At 41.4% G+C, this 19,431-nt stretch overlaps 1 protein-coding gene across 2 annotated transcripts in view; it reads left to right on the top strand.

Annotated features, from left to right (window-relative positions):
• Positions 1–702: 702 nt before the first annotated feature.
• The window catches only part of myo15aa (myosin XVAa), a 34,534-nt gene continuing 15,805 nt past the window's right edge, over positions 703–19,431 (top strand). The window contains exons 1-29 of one of the 2 annotated variants that reach the window (XM_088333673.1): positions 703–785; positions 874–937; positions 1,034–1,143; positions 1,233–1,307; positions 1,447–1,537; positions 1,789–1,892; positions 1,987–2,050; positions 2,122–2,235; positions 2,345–2,506; positions 3,485–3,598; positions 4,586–4,644; positions 4,854–4,977; positions 5,114–5,209; positions 5,286–5,417; positions 5,476–5,601; positions 7,486–7,563; positions 7,711–7,862; positions 7,936–7,981; positions 8,045–8,169; positions 8,290–8,407; positions 8,550–8,725; positions 14,019–14,103; positions 14,234–14,287; positions 14,356–14,437; positions 14,528–14,664; positions 17,847–17,942; positions 18,020–18,255; positions 18,331–18,521; positions 18,607–18,679. In XM_088333673.1, the coding sequence (XP_088189799.1) occupies positions 703–785; positions 874–937; positions 1,034–1,143; positions 1,233–1,307; positions 1,447–1,537; positions 1,789–1,892; positions 1,987–2,050; positions 2,122–2,235; positions 2,345–2,506; positions 3,485–3,598; positions 4,586–4,644; positions 4,854–4,977; positions 5,114–5,209; positions 5,286–5,417; positions 5,476–5,601; positions 7,486–7,563; positions 7,711–7,862; positions 7,936–7,981; positions 8,045–8,169; positions 8,290–8,407; positions 8,550–8,725; positions 14,019–14,103; positions 14,234–14,287; positions 14,356–14,437; positions 14,528–14,664; positions 17,847–17,942; positions 18,020–18,255; positions 18,331–18,521; positions 18,607–18,679 (3,167 nt within the window). Of the gene's footprint in view, positions 786–873; positions 938–1,033; positions 1,144–1,232; positions 1,308–1,446; positions 1,538–1,788; positions 1,893–1,986; positions 2,051–2,121; positions 2,236–2,344; positions 2,507–3,484; positions 3,662–4,585; positions 4,645–4,853; positions 4,978–5,113; positions 5,210–5,285; positions 5,418–5,475; positions 5,602–7,485; positions 7,564–7,710; positions 7,863–7,935; positions 7,982–8,044; positions 8,170–8,289; positions 8,408–8,549; positions 8,726–14,018; positions 14,104–14,233; positions 14,288–14,355; positions 14,438–14,527; positions 14,665–17,846; positions 17,943–18,019; positions 18,256–18,330; positions 18,522–18,606; positions 18,680–19,431 lie in introns of both variants that reach the window. The other variant, XM_088333684.1, reaches the window with a different exon arrangement.

The following is a 19,431-nucleotide window of genomic DNA, read 5'->3' as shown; positions in this document are numbered from 1 at the left end:
CGCTTTGTAGCGCAAACATCAATTGTCACACCTACTCCTTGCCAACAAACTCTTTTTCAGCCGAACACCAGCCTATATTTACCCAACAAAACATTGATCTGACCAGTGCTTTGTCAAAAAGTCCTATAATTCGTAAAACAAATCTGAAATCTGACAGTATTGTCATGCCTCAACTAAGTATCACTCAGCACCACTCTGTAGATCTCTCAGGTGCCCTAAAGAACCCAGTGCTTCATGGAGCCTCATATAGGCTCCCTTCTACATGTGCAGTGGTGTCCCCTCAAGTTCAGGATACTGTTCCTGTTCCTAAAGGGCACCGGGCTCATGACTCCGATGACAAGGTTCCTGATCTGCAACAATACATGGATGTACTGGATACAGAAACGGCATTATCTCATGGGAAAGTCGAAATTCTTGATAAATGGTCCATGTATGGCGATGAGAACTTAATTGAGCAACAGAAGTCACTGGCTCAGCAAAATATTGGTGGCAAATCAGCAGTGTGTAATCTCAACAGGGAAGGAGAACCTCAAGGTCCATGGTTTGACAAGGCAAGTAGCTCTTATATTATAATTGAGGATTTTGTTTTAGGTCTTAAGCCTTTAAGAAAAAAACTGAGACAATTGTGGAAAGCTTTATGAAAACACGACCAAAACTGCAGTGTTGACAATTTTGTATTTATTTATTTGTTTGTTTTTTCAGATGTACGCGATTAGAAGTCTACCCATAGTAGCTCAGAGGGCGCAAAGAGAGGAAGATGGCATTGAAGATATGACACAGCTTGAGTAACATTTCTTATGTAGTAGTCAAAATTGCCCAAGGCAGACCACAAATAAACACAAATAAAATATTTGATCTCCTTCTTATCCTTAGGGATATGCGTGATGATGCTGTTCTTCTTAATCTAAAAAGAAGGTTTGAACGGAATCTTATTTATGTAAGTGTCACGTGCATTCATTCTGAATTGTTCTTTTCAAGGTAAATTACACTCTTTTTGTATTCTATAGAGCATGTTTTTTGCCTTTTTTGTCAGACCTATATAGGTAGTATCCTGGTTTCTGTGAACCCTTATAAGATGTATAACATCTATGGAACGGACACGGTGCTGCAGTACAAAGGTTATGCGCTGAGTGAGAACCCTCCGTAAGTGCTACTTTGAAATACTTCATAAAGAGCTTTGAATGTAAGGGGTTATAGCATCCTATTGCCAAAGTGACATGTCTTTCCTCCAGACATTTGTATGCTATTGCAAACGCTGCTTATTCCAAAATGATGGATGCCAAACATAATCAGGTCATAATTATAAGGTAAGTAACTGTTTATACACTTCGCAGGCCAATAATCTCTTAGAGTACTTTATCTTGTTTCATACACTGAACACTGTTCAGAAAAACCAGGCTTACACAGTGCTAAGCAGATATTTCATGTTGTTGTTTTTTTTTTCAGTGGGGAGAGTGGCTCTGGGAAAACAGAGGCAACCAAACTAGTCCTTCGCTACTTGGTAGCTTTGCATCATACATGTAATCTTGCCCAACAGGTAACAATTCTTACTCTGACATTAACTCAGAGATGTGACTTGAATCATGACAAATATCCTTGCGTGTGTTTTCTTTCACTCTGGGCACAGATTGAGGTAGTACAAGGTTCACTGCATGTTTTGTTCTGTGTGGTATAAAAACTCATCATCACATATGATAATTTTATCATAGTTTTTGTGTTTTGCTGTTGTATGTGACATGAACCGACACAGAGACAATATGTGCTTATATGTAATTATATTTATTTAAGATTCTTGAAGCTGCTCCTCTGCTGGAGTCTTTTGGAAATGCCAAAACAGTACGGAATGATAACTCCAGTCGCTTTGGGAAACACATGGAAGTCTTTCTGGAGGAGTTAGTATGGCACTTCGCAATTATCTTTGGCCTGATACCTTGCAGCCCTCTTTTTCACATGCACCCTTTCCTTTATCTTCTTTATTCCACTCAGTGGTGTGATAAGTGGTGCCATAACTTCTCAGTATCTTCTGGAAAAGTCTCGAATAGTCTTTCAGGTAATATGTGGTAAATTGCATGATTAGGTAAATCCTCACAGAATGTTAAAAGAGGAGTTTGTTTCTCTTAGGCCAAAGATGAAAGAAACTATCACATCTTCTATGAGATGCTGGCAGGTCTTCCCTTTCAACAGAAGCAGACTTTCTATCTCCAGGACCCTGAGACTTACTATTACCTAAACCAGGTGGGCGACAATTTCCGTTAATATTTGTTCTAGAGCACTTTCTTTAATTTCTTGAATATGGAAACAGAGTGAGATGTGTTTTTTCATTGACTCTGGTTCACCCACTCAGGGAGGAGATTGTGGGATTACTGGTAAGGATGATGGCGAGGACTTCCACCGCCTGCTTGCTGCGATGGAGATCCTCCGCTTCACCCTAGATGACCAGTTGGCCATTTTCAGGATTTTGTCTTCTATATTGCACTTGGGCAATGTTTACTTTGAGAAATATCAGGTTTTTAAATATTTCCACTGATACAATACGGGTGGATTATCTGTCATTTTTTGGGGGGGAGGAATACAATCTCGCTTCTATCACAATTTTTTAAAAGTTTTCATTTTTTTTGACAATTTACCCATCATGGATCAGAAAAAAACCCAGATACATCTAGCTAAAAATGTCTTATGAACAAAATTCAATTTTAATATTCCCAACATGCAATTTTGTATGAAATGTGCATGGAGTTTTTCACTGGTTAGCACGTCGCCCTCACATTTTAGAGGTGCCTAGTGTTTTTTTTTCCCAAGCATTTCAGTTATTTCCCACATTCCAAAAACATGCATGGCAGGTCCATAATGAGTTTAAACTCCCTAAGATTGTGCGCGATTTGTGTCTCTATGTGCTCTGCGAAACCAGTCCAGTGTGTCGCCTACCCACTGTCCATAGTCAGCCGCGATCCTTGTGAGGAAAGGCGGTTGGGAAATGAATGTAAAAGTGAATGAACGGACAATTAACTGTATTATACGTGCGTTGCTTCTATGTATTTGCCAAGAATTTTGCCAATATTCTGCTGTGATTATACCGTTCTCAATTGTCCATTTATCGATTTAAAAATAATGTTATCTAACAAAACACAAAAACTTGCAGTAACCTGACTCCCCCGTCACTCACAAAAAGCCATTTAGTGGAGCAGTAGGTTTTCCCCAAACAGGGACTATAGGATCTCCATAGCTGGTTGTTGCCTCTGCCCGCCAACGAGCAATTAAGAACTATTTCAATTGGAATATATGTTGCTTTACTGAAAGGGGATCATGCTTTGGTGTTGTCTTAATCATTGGAGAAATGGCAGAATGAGTGTGAGGGTATGTGTTTGCGTGCACTGTGTAAGCAAGATGGCCATGTAATATCGTCATGTTGCCCACCCCTTGGTATAAGAAGGAAGTGAAGCTTCAGGATTGATACATTGTGTTGTATCCCCTTTCCTGCATTTAGAGCGACGGCCAAGAGGTAGCGACAGTGGTGAGCTCCCAAGAGATCAGGGTGGTAGCGGAATTGTTGCAAATCTCTCCAGAGGGCCTGCAGAAAGCCATCACTTATAAAGTAATGGTCAGTATCAAAACATGTTTTGTTGACATGTTTAACACCACAACAGGTTATCCAATATGCAATGCACAGGATAGCACCTATTGGTACTGTTTGTGTCTTAAAACTGGGTTATACGTACTGTGTATCTGGAAAAAACTTGTTATTCACATCATAATGAGATATTCTGCTTTTCTTTAAATCAGCCTCCTTGATGACTTTGTAAATGTTATTCTACCTCATATGTATCCCTGGTGTCACATTCCAAAAACCTTTTTCCATGATTGGCTTGAGGACTTTTTTCTATAACCCAGTGAAGATGTATACACTGTTTTACTGTATGTCCATTAAATATTTTCATTGCATTTCAATGTGATTGGATATGCACGCTAATTTTCTGGTCGTTCTCCCATAAATCCCCCCAATTGAGTTGCATAAATATACAGGATGACTTATTTGTTCAATAATTCGGATTATTTGGTTGAATTACCTTGTACAGCAGAATTACTTCCTGATAGTTAGACTTCAGATGGTCCTCTGCACTAACATTGATTAGTCAGGCTGGATCTACTATTACTACTTATGTTTTGGATGAAACTACTGCTGCTACTACTACTACTGCTGCTGTTGCTACTGTTGCTAGTTCTGCTGCTGCTGCTACTACTACTTTGTCACTCACCTGACTGTTTTAACATGTAGACATACTAAACTGCAGTCATTTTACATGAGTAGACATTTTTGTGAAAACGTTTGTTTCAAAATAAAATTGCCTACAAGAATGTAAGGTATTGTATTTACATATTTACAAGAAGTCCATTTTGAAGGAGAAACACACACTCTCTCAATTGAAAATATACAGTGTTTACTATTGTTGCAAAACAATGCCAATATCGATTGTTTAGCTTTATTTTAGTTTAGATCTTTTATTTTTCTTCTTCTGTGTAATAACCTCAAATGTGTGGTTTTCTGTAAGTATATGCAACAATAAAGACTCATCTTCTGGCTTGACAGGAGACGATGAGGGACAAGATATACACTCCATTGACTGTGGAAAGTGCTGTAGATGCCAGGTGACCAACACTTTTTTCTTTTCAGATTCAGATTCAGATTCAGATTCAGATCTACTTTATTGTCATTCTAGTACACGTGTTTGATACTGTTGTAGCCCATCTATAACCATGAGTGGTCAGAAACACAATGAGGGTTTTAATTCCCAATACACTCATTCACTTGAGCACAAAACGAGTCCTAAGGTTTAGCGGTAATTTTCTTCTTCTAGAGATGCTGTTGCCAAGATCTTGTACTCGCTTCTTTTTCATTGGTTAACGGAGAGGGTCAACAGTCAGGTGTACCCTCGCCAACACACACTCTCCATTTCTATCCTGGACATTTATGGATTTGAGGTTAGCCATCGTGATCTTTACATTGCTATTTCCTTGTTAACCAAATGTCTTCCTAAAGCAAACATACGGCATTGAAGTTTCAGTTTGCAATTTCCAGTTATACCCAAAACTCTCACGTTGTGTGTTGAAACAACAGGATCTGGCTTACAACAGTTTTGAGCAGTTGTGCATCAATTATGCAAATGAGTACCTGCAGTACTTTTTTAACAAAATCGTTTTCAGGGAAGAACAGGTAAGTTGGTTGCACACAGTCAACAACTCAAATGAAGACGCGCTTTGTAGTTTGCTGTATTTTGATTGTGATGTAGGAGGAGTACAGCAGGGAACAAATCCAATGGAAGGACATTGCATTTAATGACAACCAACCTTGTATAGATCTTATTGCCGCCAAGCCTCATGGCATTCTGAGGATCCTTGATGACCAGAGCTGTTTCCCACAGGTGAGCAAGCAAAAATAGTTTTACATTCTGTAAGTTAAACTCTACGGCCCCTTTGTAGGCGACAGATCACACGTTTCTCCAGAAGTGTCACTATCATCATGGCAACAACCCCTTGTATGTGAAGCCAAAGATGCCCCATCCAGAGTTTGCCATCAAGCATTTTGCAGGACGTGTCACTTATCAGGTATGTTGATACGAACCAGCTGTCACAAACTGGAGGCCCGCAGGCAAATTTCAGCCCTCGGGACAGTAGTTGGAGGCCCCTGCCTTTCTATAAATCCTTAAAAGTGGGGTGCGTCATTTGAAGTGTCCATAAAAAGTTGCAAATTAAATTATTTCTCCATTAAATGTGTTGACAATCCATCCATCCATCTATTATCTGCACCGCTTATCCTCAGTAGGATTGCGGCGGTGCTGGAGCCCATCCCAGCTATCTTCGGGTAGTAGGCAGGGGACACCCTGAACTGGTTGCCAGCCAGTCACAGGGCACAGAGAGACAGACAACCATTCACTCGCTCATTCACACCTAGGGACAATTTGGACTGGTCAATAACCTGACATGCATGTTTTTGGAATGTGGGAGGAAACCGGAGTGTCCGAAAGAAACCCATGCAAGAACGGGGAGAACATGCAAACTTGTGTTGACACTGTCCAACTGATTTCAAAGAGCCCTTATGTTGAATTTTCCACTGTGCCTATCTGCTTATATTTTACTTTTAGCAGAGCTGTTTGCGGCTCAAATGGGGGATGGTGCTAGTGCTGGAGAGTGATCTCATCCTTGTCTCAGCAGTTTGCTTATTTTTATTTCCATTTGAAAGTGTAGCATAAGAATGGTGAAAGTAACAGTCTAATCACCTACCTAAACCTCCAAAAAGATGAAAAAACAGTTTATTTGAGTGTGTCTAAGAAAAGCATATACTTGTACGCACACCATGAATGAGCTGACTGAGATTGCAATAATGACACATGCTAGCAGGTTGCGGCAGAGAGTAAAAAATTCCAAATTCTGTACAGGTTCTTTAATGTAATGCGGCCCCTGCAAGTTTGATATGGATACCTCCGCACTATTTAGTTAGCCAGAGCTAAAATTGGGAAACAATTTAAAAAAGCAGGATGAGCTTGCAAAACTTAGGTTCCATCTAGGGTGTGTTTTAAATGTATTGTATTCAGAAGTCACTGCATTGACTGACAACTCCCGTTGAAAGCTCAAAATAGAGGAAGAGCGAAAAGAAACTAGGGAGAAAGAAAGTTTGAGCTCCATGTGCGGCTGCCCTCCAATATGACTGGCTAGCTACTCCCCTTTCATCTGGAGGGATGAAAGCATGACCAACTTGGGTGCCGAGGTGTTTAACTTGTTAGGGCGTTTAGGCATTCAGGTTGGTCATGGTCAATTGTTGTGTGTGTTTTATTTATTTTCTTTTTTTCTTTTCTTTTTTTTGTGTATGTGTGTGTCTTGCTGTTGGTCACCCTTTTCGAGGGATATGACCAGCGTAGATAGATTGATAGATGCATAGATAGAGAGAAAGAGTGAAAGAGAAAGAGAGAGAGATACTCCCTGTTTTGGCTCGGGCACATATGCACATCAACCCATCACAGACTATAATTTTAACACATCAGAAGATTCCATTAATCAAACTTAAATTTCTTACAATCTAATTTTACAACATTTGATTTAAATTGAAACGCTGAACGAGAAACTGCAGGGGTCTGGGGCGGAGATTGTCGACGCTGTTGAACTGAAGTTTAGGGGACAATGGAAGAGCCCTGCTCACAAGTAAATTTGTTTGAGACCCCTAATCAGAACTGTTTGTGGGCACACAATGTCACTCGAAACAAGCTCATCTAATCAGTATTTTTCAATTAATGACTCTCAAAGAACCAGTCGTAAACTGTATCAACATTGTTATTTTTGGAGCTTGCATTTCAGAAATGTGCAGAAAGGAATGGTTAGCAGTTGTAGGATTAGGTTAGATATATTATAAAAAATCACCTTACCAACATTAACAGTAATCAAGCACCCATTTGAAGGATGTGATATCAATGTTTTTCCCCTCATCTGTTATTGCAGGTTTATAAGTTCCTTGACAAAAACTATGACCAAGTCCGACAAGATGTCCTCGATGTGTTCATTAACAGCGGGAACAAGGTGAGAAAATCATCTTGACACGTACAGTATCTAAATGCTCATCCTACTAAACATGAACAAGATTTTCAGCCTTTTGCGGATTTAAAGTTGTCTTTATTGAAATAAAAAGATCCATCACGGTGACCCTAATATGTCATTGTGTTTAAGATGGTGTCGAACCTCTTCCTGGGTCACGCAGAGCTCCTTGATCATCAAAGGGGAGGCCCGAAAAGCAGCACGGTTACCAGGAAATATCAAGCATCCACAGTCAGCAGCAAGTTTCAACAGTCGCTGTTGGAGCTGGTGGAAAAGATGGAGCGGTGATATAAGATTCAACGTTGAATGGGAAGAACTTAAAGATCTCTCATTTGTGTTTCTTTCATTATATTATAGGTGCAACCCATTTTTCGTCCGCTGCATTAAACCAAATACCACAAAGGTAAAACTTCAGAGCATCCTCCTCACAATCCCACAAACAGTCGATTTAATCTCATGTCTTTAGCATGCGAGGCTGTTTGAAGATGACCTTGTCAAAGGTCAGTTGCGGCACTCCGGGATCATGGAGACCATCAGGATCCGGAAAGAGGGATATCCTGTCAGGATGCTTTTCTCTGTCTTCCTTTCCAGGTGGAGCACTTTCTTTTTTTATTTGAGGTTTTAACTAAAGAACATCCCACTGTATTCTGAATCTTCATTAAATTTGTCCAAGTTTGATTATAATTGAACCCTTAACAATGTCTGTTACAGATATAAGTCGTTTGTAGGAAGTAAGGAGCTTCCACCAGCTGATGGAGACAACTGTGTGCTGCTGCTCAGCAAACTCTGTCCTCTCCAACCAGGCGACTACCATGTCGGGGTCACTAAGGTTTGCATCCTTTTTCTGACCAAAATGAAGTTTCCACATTCCACTTTGATTATGACATGCAAGTTTATGTCGTGTTTTTACCTTGAACGGAAGCAAGCGTAGACTGACTAGGTTATCCCTCACTTTGCTGTGATCATTGCAGTTGTTTGTGAAGGAGGCCGTGTATCAACTGTTGGAATGTAAACGGGAGCGCTGTCGCCAGTTTGCTGCGATCACCCTGCAGCGTTATGCTCGCATGTACTTGGTCCGGAAACGTTACGTTGACCTCTGCAACGTGATCATCGGGCTGCAGGCTCATTGTAGGGGCTTTCTTACGAGGTACACAAGGAAAATCATCAACCCTATTACACACGAAGTCATTGTCAGAATGTTAGATAAATGTATTTTTATTTCACAACAAATTCAGTTTTGGAGGCTGAATAACACATACAATGCAATTTCTATGGAGGACCGATCTTGGCATATGCTGAAATAAGGGTGAAAACAAGTGAAAAACGACAAATATATGCCATTTAAATTTTTTTTTTTAAATGAATAGAACACATAATACCTCAGTCTATGAGATGAATACAATTTATTTAATTATTTATGCATTTTGTCATTCATTTTGTCATCTATTTACTTCATTATTTTTATTGTCATGTATTTTGAATGGGTAAGTGTGAAGCACATTGTAAAGCGCCTTGGGAGGTCTTCATTGACACGCTATATGAATGCAGACCCTTTCCATTTCCATATTTTGTCACAACAAACAGCCCAGTTGCCTGAGCATTGGTTGATCGGCATACTTGTCGATCTATGGTGAAAATATCTGTTTGACCTGCACAACTCATTTGAATAACCTTTTATTATGACAAAATATGTGATAAGATAAACAACAAAATACACAATGTACTACGGGACAAAATAGTCAAGTCAAGTCAAGTCATGTATATTTGTATAGCCCTTAATCACAAAGAGTCTCAAAGGGCTGCACAGACCAAAGATTATTGCAAAATACAGACCATTATGGCACTGTCACCTGATCTAAAACCTACATGAGGGCAAATAATACACAGATATTGTTAACATAAAATATAGGTTATTCATATGCTCTAGAATAGAAGTGTGTTTTAAGTTTAGATTTATACATTTCCACGGAGGTTGCAGATCAAATCTCAGGGGGAAGAGCATTCCACAGCACCGGGGCCCGAATGGAGAACGCTCTCCAACCTGCAGATCTCTTCTTGGCTCTTGGGATCACTAGCAGACCGGCATTTTCAGAGCGAAGGCGCCGGACCGGAACGTAGGGGGAAATTATATCTGAAAGATATGAGGGAGCAAGTCCATGCATGATTTTGTGTACTACCAACATAACCTTAAAACCACATTTAAAGCTAACAGGGAGCCAATGCAGGTTAGCTAAAATTGGGGTAATGTGATCAAACTTTCTTGTCTTAGTTTAAAGCCTCGCTGCAGCATTTTGCACGAGCTGAAGGCTCTTGAGTTTGGACTTCGGGAGACCGGAGAGTAGTGCATTACAGTAATCGAGATGAGAAATAACAAATGCATAAATTATAATCCCCGCATCTGACTGAGACAGCATAGGGCGAATTTGAGCAATGTTGCGAAGATGGTAAAAAGCTGTTCTAGTAATATTCTTAACGTGTGTTTGAAAGGACAGATCGGGGTCAAATATGACACCTAAATTTTTGACAGAGTCACTCTGGGTGATATTACATTTGTCAATGTTCAGAGAAGTCACGGCATTTAGATGGACCAATAACTAGCACTTCGGCCTTTTCAGAGTTAAGGCTCAAGAAGTTGAGTGACATCTATTCTTTTAGCTCAGTGAGTAAGGCCTCAAAAATTTCCACAGTTTGGTGTGGTAGATTCCTCCATCGGAAGATATAGTTGCGTGTCGTCTGCGTAGCAATGCAAATCTATATTATACTTGCGAATAATATCACTTAATGGAAGCATGTAAATGCTGAAAAGAAGGGGGCCAACTGAACCCTGCGGAACACCACTAACACTAAAGGGCTCAGATGTCATTTCACCATATTTAACACAGTGCGTCCTATCTGAGAGGTAGGATCGGAACCATAAGAGGACGGTTCCTGAGAGACCAATCCATTTTTCCAACCGTTCTAGTAAGATATTATGGTCCGCAGTGTCAAAGGCACCACTAAGGTCGAGCAGCAGCAAGAGTGATGAAGCACCGGAGTCCTTTGCCAGTAGAAGATCATTTATTATGTATTAATTGACTTATTTATTTATTCCTTTATTTATATGGCATATATTTGAAGGTTTTTTTTTTTATCCCTACATTTGGCAGGATCGATCCTCCATAAATCTAAAACTAAATGGTGATGACATTTTCCTCAATAAAGATGATTTGGTCAATATGATTTTCACCTGAAAGAAGGGTACCTTGGTCACAAAAAGTAAGCCTCTCCAGGAAAAGCAACCAATAGTGCCCTGGACTTACGGTGCATTTACAGACCAGACACTCTGTCTAAACTTTCTTATATTAAAAAAAAAAAGTTTTTGTCTGATTGTTTATGTGTGGCTTTTTATTTAGGCACAGAATAAAAAAAACACATAAAACACGAACTAACTATAGAAAATGAAATATTTGCACAAAACAGCTTTACAATACAATAATATAATACATAAACACGTGGCCAAAGGAATTAGGTTGAAGCCGAAGCGTTTAAGTGCCTACCCTTATTACATTTTTTAGTTGTAGGGAAGACATGTTCAAGAAAACATATTTGTACCCCATAAAAGGGAAATTTGAAAACAAATAAATTATATGGAAGATGGACCAGACTGGACGGATAACACAGTACAAACTGGAATGGCATCCACTAACCAGCATAGGACCTTTAGAAAATGTAGCTGAGGGTGATCCAACGTGACAACTCATAGGGGCCTGCATAGCAAACAGGGGAGCGCAAAGTGCGGCAGAACCAGCCAGATCAGGCAAGCAGGAGACAAAGTCCAGTTGAGCACCACAGTGTTGCTGTTTCCAAAATCGCAGAATCCCAGAGGGACAAAACTACCTTTACCTGGAGCAGGAGAACAGACAACATCTTGAGCCCGCACTCCACAATGAGTGTCAAGTAGTGAACCCCACACAAAAACAAGGAAGGAGAAGCCTATCCGACAACCCAGAGTCAAGTGGCTCAAAGCTAGTGACAAGTAGGCCTCTGCATGGTCTCGACCAAGACCTAAATGTTATCCTTGGGAAGTAATTGCAAAGCAGCATAAGGAGCAAGCTGAATCTTTTTGGTAACATCAAATATAAAGAAGGCAAGAAGTTTGGGGGAAAGGTGCGTAGGGAAAAACACAGGTACAGAGCCAGGAAGACCAATGAAGGAGATACAACACCTCGCGAAAGAGAGGAGGTACCTCAAGCAGGCTTGGAGAAAGGCTGAAGACCATGAAAAGGAATGCCTCAAAGCACTTCGGGTCCAGATCAGAGTGAGGTTTGCAACTTTGCGGAGGGCAACAGAGCAAATCCAAAGACGGAGAAGCAGGAAAGAAAGAGAGGTCAGAGTTCTTACCTTTATGTTTTCCAGGAGTCTCCTTGAGGATACAAAGAATGTGGCCATGTACGGAACCCTAGTATGTCCAAGCAATCTGAGGCAGTGGTATGGCTCTGAGGAGAACTGCCATCTCTGCAATTCCCCAAACCCAAGCCTACAACATATCCTTTCTAATTGGAATACGGTGCTGGGGCAGGGTAGGTATAGGTGGCAGCACAATCTGGTTTTGCGGAAGCTTGCAGAAGTCCTTGATTAAGAGAGAATGTAGGTTCCAAAGACCGTCCTTCCAGGATGCAAAATCTGATCCGCTTCATTGGACAAGGGGTCGGAGCTTAAAGCATAAGCCAAAGGGAGACACCACCACTTTTAACACCACGATGTGAATGGAACTTAAAGGTGGACCTTGGTAGGCAGCTCAAGTTCTCACCAGAGATAACCATCACCTCTCTGAGGCCAGACGTCATCCAGTGGTCCGCTGCAAGCAACACAGCGATCCTAGCAAAGTTAATCGTCCTTTGGGAGGGAAGAAGCTGCATATGAAAGAAAGAGACACAAATACACGGAGATGGTAGCCGAGTGTCAACATCGGGTTGGGCAACATTTATCTACCCTGCGGAGGTTGGCTGCAGGGGTTTTGTTGGAACATCCATCCAACTTTCTCCTCAGGAAGATTGGAGTGAGTGGAGCGAGAATGAAGTGGGCAACCAGGGACCAGGTAGAAGATGCGGAAAGAGCCAGCTTTTGGTTGTGGCTGAGAAAGAAGGACAGGTCGTGGGGGAAAAGGGATCTGGGGGTAGTTGCAGGGGGACGTCCCTGCCGTTGCGCCACTCCCATGAAATACCTTGAGATTTATGGAGCAAAACATCAATGAAGCGTGGCTCCCGGCTTACGACCCTGCAGTTACCCCTTTCATTTTACCCCGGTTGAGGAGTGCCCGGCGGAAAAGGCCTGCATGTAGTTCTTACCTGTGCTCTCATCCAGACCTGCTATTATATTATGATATCCAAAGCAACTATTGATACATTAATCCTCTTTAGAGTATTTCTCTAAAATACGTACAGTATATAATTTTTTAATTGATGTAAATTAGGGACATTTTTATGGTCATCATCTAAATCATTCCATGCCTTTTCGTGTAGCACAATGTATTTTCAATGTTGTATGAGAATATCAGATCTTGAAATTATGGATTCCCCTTGGATCAGGTATAGAGAACCTTTTGAATCCAAAGAACCATAAAAGCAAAAATATTTATAAATAATTTTTGAAAGAACCACAACATATATAAAGACAAAATTCAACCAACCTGCCAAACTCGCTCTCCAGACAAAAGCTAATTCTCTAGCACATTTTATTTCACTGTGTGTCATTTGATGAATGGATCAAATCTATGAAATAACAATAATACCAGAGCCTGTCTTCTAAATAAATATGCCACTTCAATTTTGTCTTAAGAGTGTTGAGGTTCATTTTGACCATCACTTTTGTCCATAATAAATGGTTTCAAAACATGGAGCAAGCAAAGTTCATCAGGCACTCAGTTCGCAAAGGGCACTCAGTTTGATATGCATTTCTAAAGTTAGTTATTGGAAGCCGGGTTAAATAGACTCAGCCAACCTTTAAAAAAAATCATTGTACTGGAAAATTATTGACCCAATACTGGTGAGCTATTTTCAGAACAGGTCCGCGGGCACCTCAGCTGTCCTTAGGGGGGCATCACGTTGGAGACCCCTGCTTTATACGACATGCATAATTCTTAAAAAATAATTGATTAGATTTTTTTTTTACTTTTTATAAACATCAAATCAGCCTTCAACCTGTGGTTGGTTGGTTGGATCCCTTAACCACTAGGGTCTTGGGGCACCATTTCCTGTGGTTGTCTTGGTCAAGTACAGCCTGTGGCGCCCATCCCTCTCCAGGACTCTTCAATATGTACCAAGAGTAATCAGAAAATAACATGACTGCACTAACAACTCCCCCAAATCCTGTTCAGCAAGCCCGCAATGAACCACCTATACTAAAATGTGTGCCTCGATCACAATGAGTTTGACACTACTGGACTAACTCATTTCTTTTAGACGGCGCTTTGTAAAAATGAGAGACAGCCTGGCACGATTCCGGTCCCTTGTCAACTTTTACATCAGCCGGAAACGATATGTCAAGGTACACAAGTACATACTCACTGTGTGCCGTGCCCAAAACAAGCAATAAAAAAAAAAAAAATCAACATTTTACCTTGCATCCGGATATCTTCCACATATCATGTTTAAAATGATTACGGTCTTACCTACAGATGAAGCTGATGGCCCAGCGAAAAGCTGTGGAAGAGAGCAAGAAGAGGGAAATGGTGAGCGCCAACTTACACTATTCAGCAGGATAAGATTTTGAAGTGAAATGCAATAACTCTTCCAACAGGAACTCCTGAAAAGAGAGGTAGTAAATGTTACACACTTGGTGATACCTGGGGAGCTTGGTACTCTACTGCAATTAGCTAGAGGTCCGCATATATTGTCTGCATATTGAGCAATGTGCAACCTACGTCAGCGCTTGGAGAAAAATCAGCGCTCATTTTCCTTTTCTTGATCAGTCAGGCGAGAGTTGCACTCTGACTGCTTGGCTCTCCTTCAAGCTCCTCATATCCAAGAATCAACTAGCTGTCATCTCAACCTGCCCCTGGACATCAACAACTACCCCTTCTATCGTTATGTGCTCAGCAACTTCAGAGTAAGGTTAAAGCAAAACATGAATCACCAATAACAAGTACTGACACCATTAGTATCTTGGCAATTCAAAATTAAAATTGACATTCATTTTGATATAAGCACCAATTGATCCCGAAATAGCATCCACCTTAAAACTCGGTGAAATAATTGACAGTTTTATCATTCTTATTTCTAATATGCATTCGTTTTTAAAAAGCCACAAAAGGTCAAGTATTAGCTAATATCAAATCTTGCACCAGTACTTGCCTACCCTTAGCGTTTTTTTTTTTGCCCGTGGTTGCCCGCGATGAAAAATGCGCAAAATTGGCCAACCCGCTGTTCATCAGTGGTATGCCCGCAAAACAGACGCCGGCGACTGTTCCGCTTCCTCATCGCGTCATTTCCGCGTCATTTTCTCGTGTGGACCACGGGTATAAAAGCTCCCGAGCCGGTGTTGTGCCCAAATCCGACTCCTACTCCTACATTCCCTAAAAGTGAGATAAAAGTGAGATAAAACGAGGTAAAAGTGGTTGTATTAGCGAGGGGATGCAAATCTCGGCAGGGATGCATTTCTCGGCATAACACCGCGCTGTAGAAATCATAACCGCTCAAGACACAGTCCCGTGAAGATCAAGATTTCAAGCTATGGCACCGAAGAAGCCAATATGTTATTATTGTAATAGTTTTTCATTTTTATTTTATTATCTTGTTATGAAATGAAAAGAAATGTCAAGAAATAAAAATGGATTAAGACGAGGTCATTACGCTGACGGGGATCCATGTTCACCCCCTTGACGTCTCGAGCACAACTGACGTGTGCTCGGCAAATCGCGCTGTATATACGCGGAGAAAGGCGTTTGACCGTCACACGCGTAACACGCTAATTTCACGTAATAACACGGCGATACAGGCGCAGAACATGCTATGACCGTGCTCCACCCACGATTACCCGCTGAAATTTCGCGTCCTACCCATGTGTAACCACGCCCTGGCCGCGGCCAGAGCACGTCGTTCCGCGTCATTTCCGCGTCATTACCTCATGTGCCGCCCGCGGTTAACACGTGCTCAAAGTTTTGAGCAGCTCAAAACTTTTTCGCGCGGCCTACCGCGTGTGAATTTCCGACCGCGAGTAAAGCACTGCTGTATCTCTTCTATATGGCGGTCTCAAAGCGTCCAACAGCGCCCAACAGCGTTTGCTTCACGGCCAGAAATTTCTGACCGTGGTCAAGCCTCGATACGCCCGTGAAAGGCTGTGTACCCGCGCTCTAAAGAATTGAGAGGCGCAAGACATTTTCGCGCTGCCACCCGCGCGCGAATTTCCGACCGCGTGTTAAGCACTGCTGTATCTCGTCTGTATGGCGATCTCAAAGAGTCCAATAGCGTCCGCCTCACAGGCAGAAATTTCTGGCCGTGATTCAGCCGCAAACTGCTGTGTGGCCCCTTTCATAGAAAAACAAAAATGGATCCCTTAAAATATAGTTTTTCTATATTTTTGGTTGAAAATATATGTTAAGGGACATTGTGAGTTATTTAGCACCTGTTAGTGGTAAAAAAATACCTTAATAAAACAAAGGAGTGTTGATTTGAATAATAAGAAAAAATACATCAACAGCCTTATATTTGTTGGTCGAGAAATTTGTATTTATTTTATACAACATATGGCTCACCGGAAGGGACCTGACTTGATTTCCGCTATCTGACTGCTACGGGTACACTCAAAAAACAAAAACCTTTTGAAAGATTGCGCAAAAAATAGATGAAGAATGGTGCCGTTTGCTCACTATGTGACTACGTAGTTTGTATTCTTATTTATATAAGACTTATTTTTGGTTGCACTAAACAAGACAGCGACATCTAGCGGTCAATTAATACTCAGTGTCCCTTTAACACATTCATCAGACATAAAACAACATCATACAAAAACAGAGTCATGTGCAGTTTTAAAGTTATACAAATATTTTTAAAATAAAAAAAAAATCGTTATGTGCTTTACTTTGGGCTACAATTGGAAATGTGCATATAAATATAAATGAATTAGAATACAATAAATCAGAATATAATATTGTTGTCTTTATTGTTGATGTGGTGATCATTGTTTGCAACAAGATTAGACCCTAACCCAGGGTAAACAAGATAAACACGTCATAAAGACTCCATTATCTGCACCACTTCTCCTCAGTAGGGTTGCGGGGGTGCTGGAGTCCATCCCAGTCATCTTCGGGCAGTGGGCAGGGGACTCTATGAACTGGTTGCCAGCCAGTCGCAGGGCACACAGAGACAGACAACTCATTCATACCTAGGGACAATTTGGACCAGCTAATTAACCTGACATGCATGTTTTTGGGAATGTGGGTGGAAACGGGATTGCCCGGAGGAAAGCCACACAGGCACGGGGAAAACATGCAAACTCCACACGGGGAGGCTGCGGTAGCTGGACTTGAATCCTGAATCTCAATCCTGAATCTCACACCGTGGGGCTGCTTTGTAACCACCCATCCACCGTGCTGCCCCGTCATAAAGACTCTTAAGAAAAAAATGAGATGGAGAATGCCAGTATAAATAGGCAAAGATATTTAGAAGGTATGGCAGCACGGCGGCGCAGTGGTTAGCGAGTGTGCGGCACAGTTCTGAGGTCGTGGGAACCTCCTGCATGGGTTCAAATCCAGCTACCGGCCTTACTGTGCGGAGTTTGTATGTTCTCCCTGTTCTTGCGTGGGTTTCCTTTGGGCACTCCGGTTTCCTCCCTCATTCCAAAGACATGCATTTCAGGTGAATTGGCCGGTCTAAATTGTCCCTAGGTGTGACTGAGCGAGTGAGTTGTCTGTCCCTGTGTGCCCTGGGATTGGCTGGCAACCAGTTCAGGGTGTCCCCTGCCCACTGCCCAGGAATGGCTGGGATGGGCTCCAGCCCCCCCGCGACCCTAATAAGGATAAGCGGTACAGCTAATGAGATGAGATGAGATTTAGAAGGTAGTGCTTGGAGATGGGCCCATGTTGTAAGCGTAGTTTTCTTTTATAATGATAAAATAGTGCATTGTAATAATAGCGCAATGAAAAGTAGTGCAACAACATTTAGCAGCAACACAATCCTCAAAAATGAGACATGAATACCCATTTTTCTATACAATACCCATTTTTAAATATATTGGTACCTACTGTACTCTGCATTGGTATAATTCCCCCCACCAAATTATACTTGTGGTAGGAGCCCAAGTTTGGAATGTTGATGACACCCTTGGAGGCACCTTTAACCTGCATAGAAGAAGATTTTAAGCCAGAAGCTCTGCAGCTTTTCAACATGGTATGTACAGCTCCTAATATTGTTCATGTCCAATGCACCAAAAGGTAATGTGACACACAACCTGTGTTCTCCTGCAGGTTTTACGATTCATGGGAGACCCTTACCTGAACGGTGCACAGGAGAACATGTTTGGCAATTACATCATCCAAAAAGGTCTTTCATCACCAGGATTACGAGATGAGATCTTGTCTCAGGTGGTCAACCAGGTGTGGCGTAATGTGAATGCTGAAAACGCAGAGAGAGGATGGCTGCTATTACTTGCGTGTGTATGCAGCTTTGCTCCCTCACCACAGATGGACAAATATTTACTCAAGTAAAAACACAGATGAAATGAACAGTCACAACACCTCACACTGCACACAATTCAACGTTTAACTATTCTCATTAGGTTTGTTTCGGACCACGCTCCCATAGGATGCCAAGCGTCGCTTCAACATAGACTCATCCAGGCCAGTCAGAAGATGCAGCGGAATTCAGGTCCCGCCCCTGAAACATCACGGACCTATCCCCTTTCCCTGTTGGAGTGGACGGCCAACAGGAAGAAAGCAAACATGGTTTTACAAGTGTATTGTTTCGATGGTAAGAAACACTTACTTTAGTTTGTTAGCACATACATACAATGATATACTTGTTGCTTGAAATTGTACTTTCTCTTATCATTTAGGATTGTCGTTTCATTGTCCAGTTCACTCCTGGACCAGCGGTGAAGATTTAGCGGGCGACGTCCTCCACCACAGGTGCCCAACTAAAGATCTTGAGTCAAGTCAAGTCAATTTAAATTTATTTATATAGCCCTTAATCACAAAAATGTCTCAAAGGACTGCACAGGATTACAATTATACAATTACCTGATCTTTAATCAAGATGCGGGCAAGGAACAACTCAAAACCTCAGCGTGAGGTTGAGGGGAAAATGCACTCTTATGCTTAAATAGTGGTGTTCTACAAAGGAGAATTGTTTATATAGCAAAATGGATGTCTGGCTGTGCCACCAAGCTTTACAGTTCATTTCATATGCGGTGTGCCATTCACTCCCTTTTCAAACATGCACTACAACTGACTATTTCATCAACCCTTGATGTAGACGCTCACCTCTATGGGCGCATATCTTGTTAAACACTTTACAAAATATAACACTATATACTTGGAGAAAGAAGAACAAATGAACCAGATCAGCATTGCTCAAATGTAGTAGGAAGAACTAGCACTTTTACTGTATCCTGTTCTCCAATAGTGGATAATTTATTTTCTTTTATAAAGAAAAACAGATCATAACTGATTGATAAAATGTAAAATGAGTTCATGGTGTTACTTCATTTGTACTAGTAGTCGGGATTCCTGCCTCACAGCCAGCCAAGGACTCGCTGCCGTGGAAGGGAGCTGAAGTAACTGGAGACTCTCCTCTCAGTCATGACAGTGAGCTTCCCGCTGGGTCCTTTCATGGTCAGGGGACTATGTTGGGATTTGCGGTGGATCCAAACACAGGAAGC

The sequence above is a fragment of the Urocampus carinirostris genome, chromosome 1 (genome assembly GCF_059441175.1).
Source record: "Urocampus carinirostris isolate Australia breed hairy pipefish chromosome 1, RoL_Ucar_1.0, whole genome shotgun sequence".
Taxonomy (NCBI): domain Eukaryota; kingdom Metazoa; phylum Chordata; class Actinopteri; order Syngnathiformes; family Syngnathidae; genus Urocampus; species Urocampus carinirostris.
Note: the sequence above shows the minus strand (reverse complement) of the source record. Positions and strands in the feature narration are given on the sequence as shown.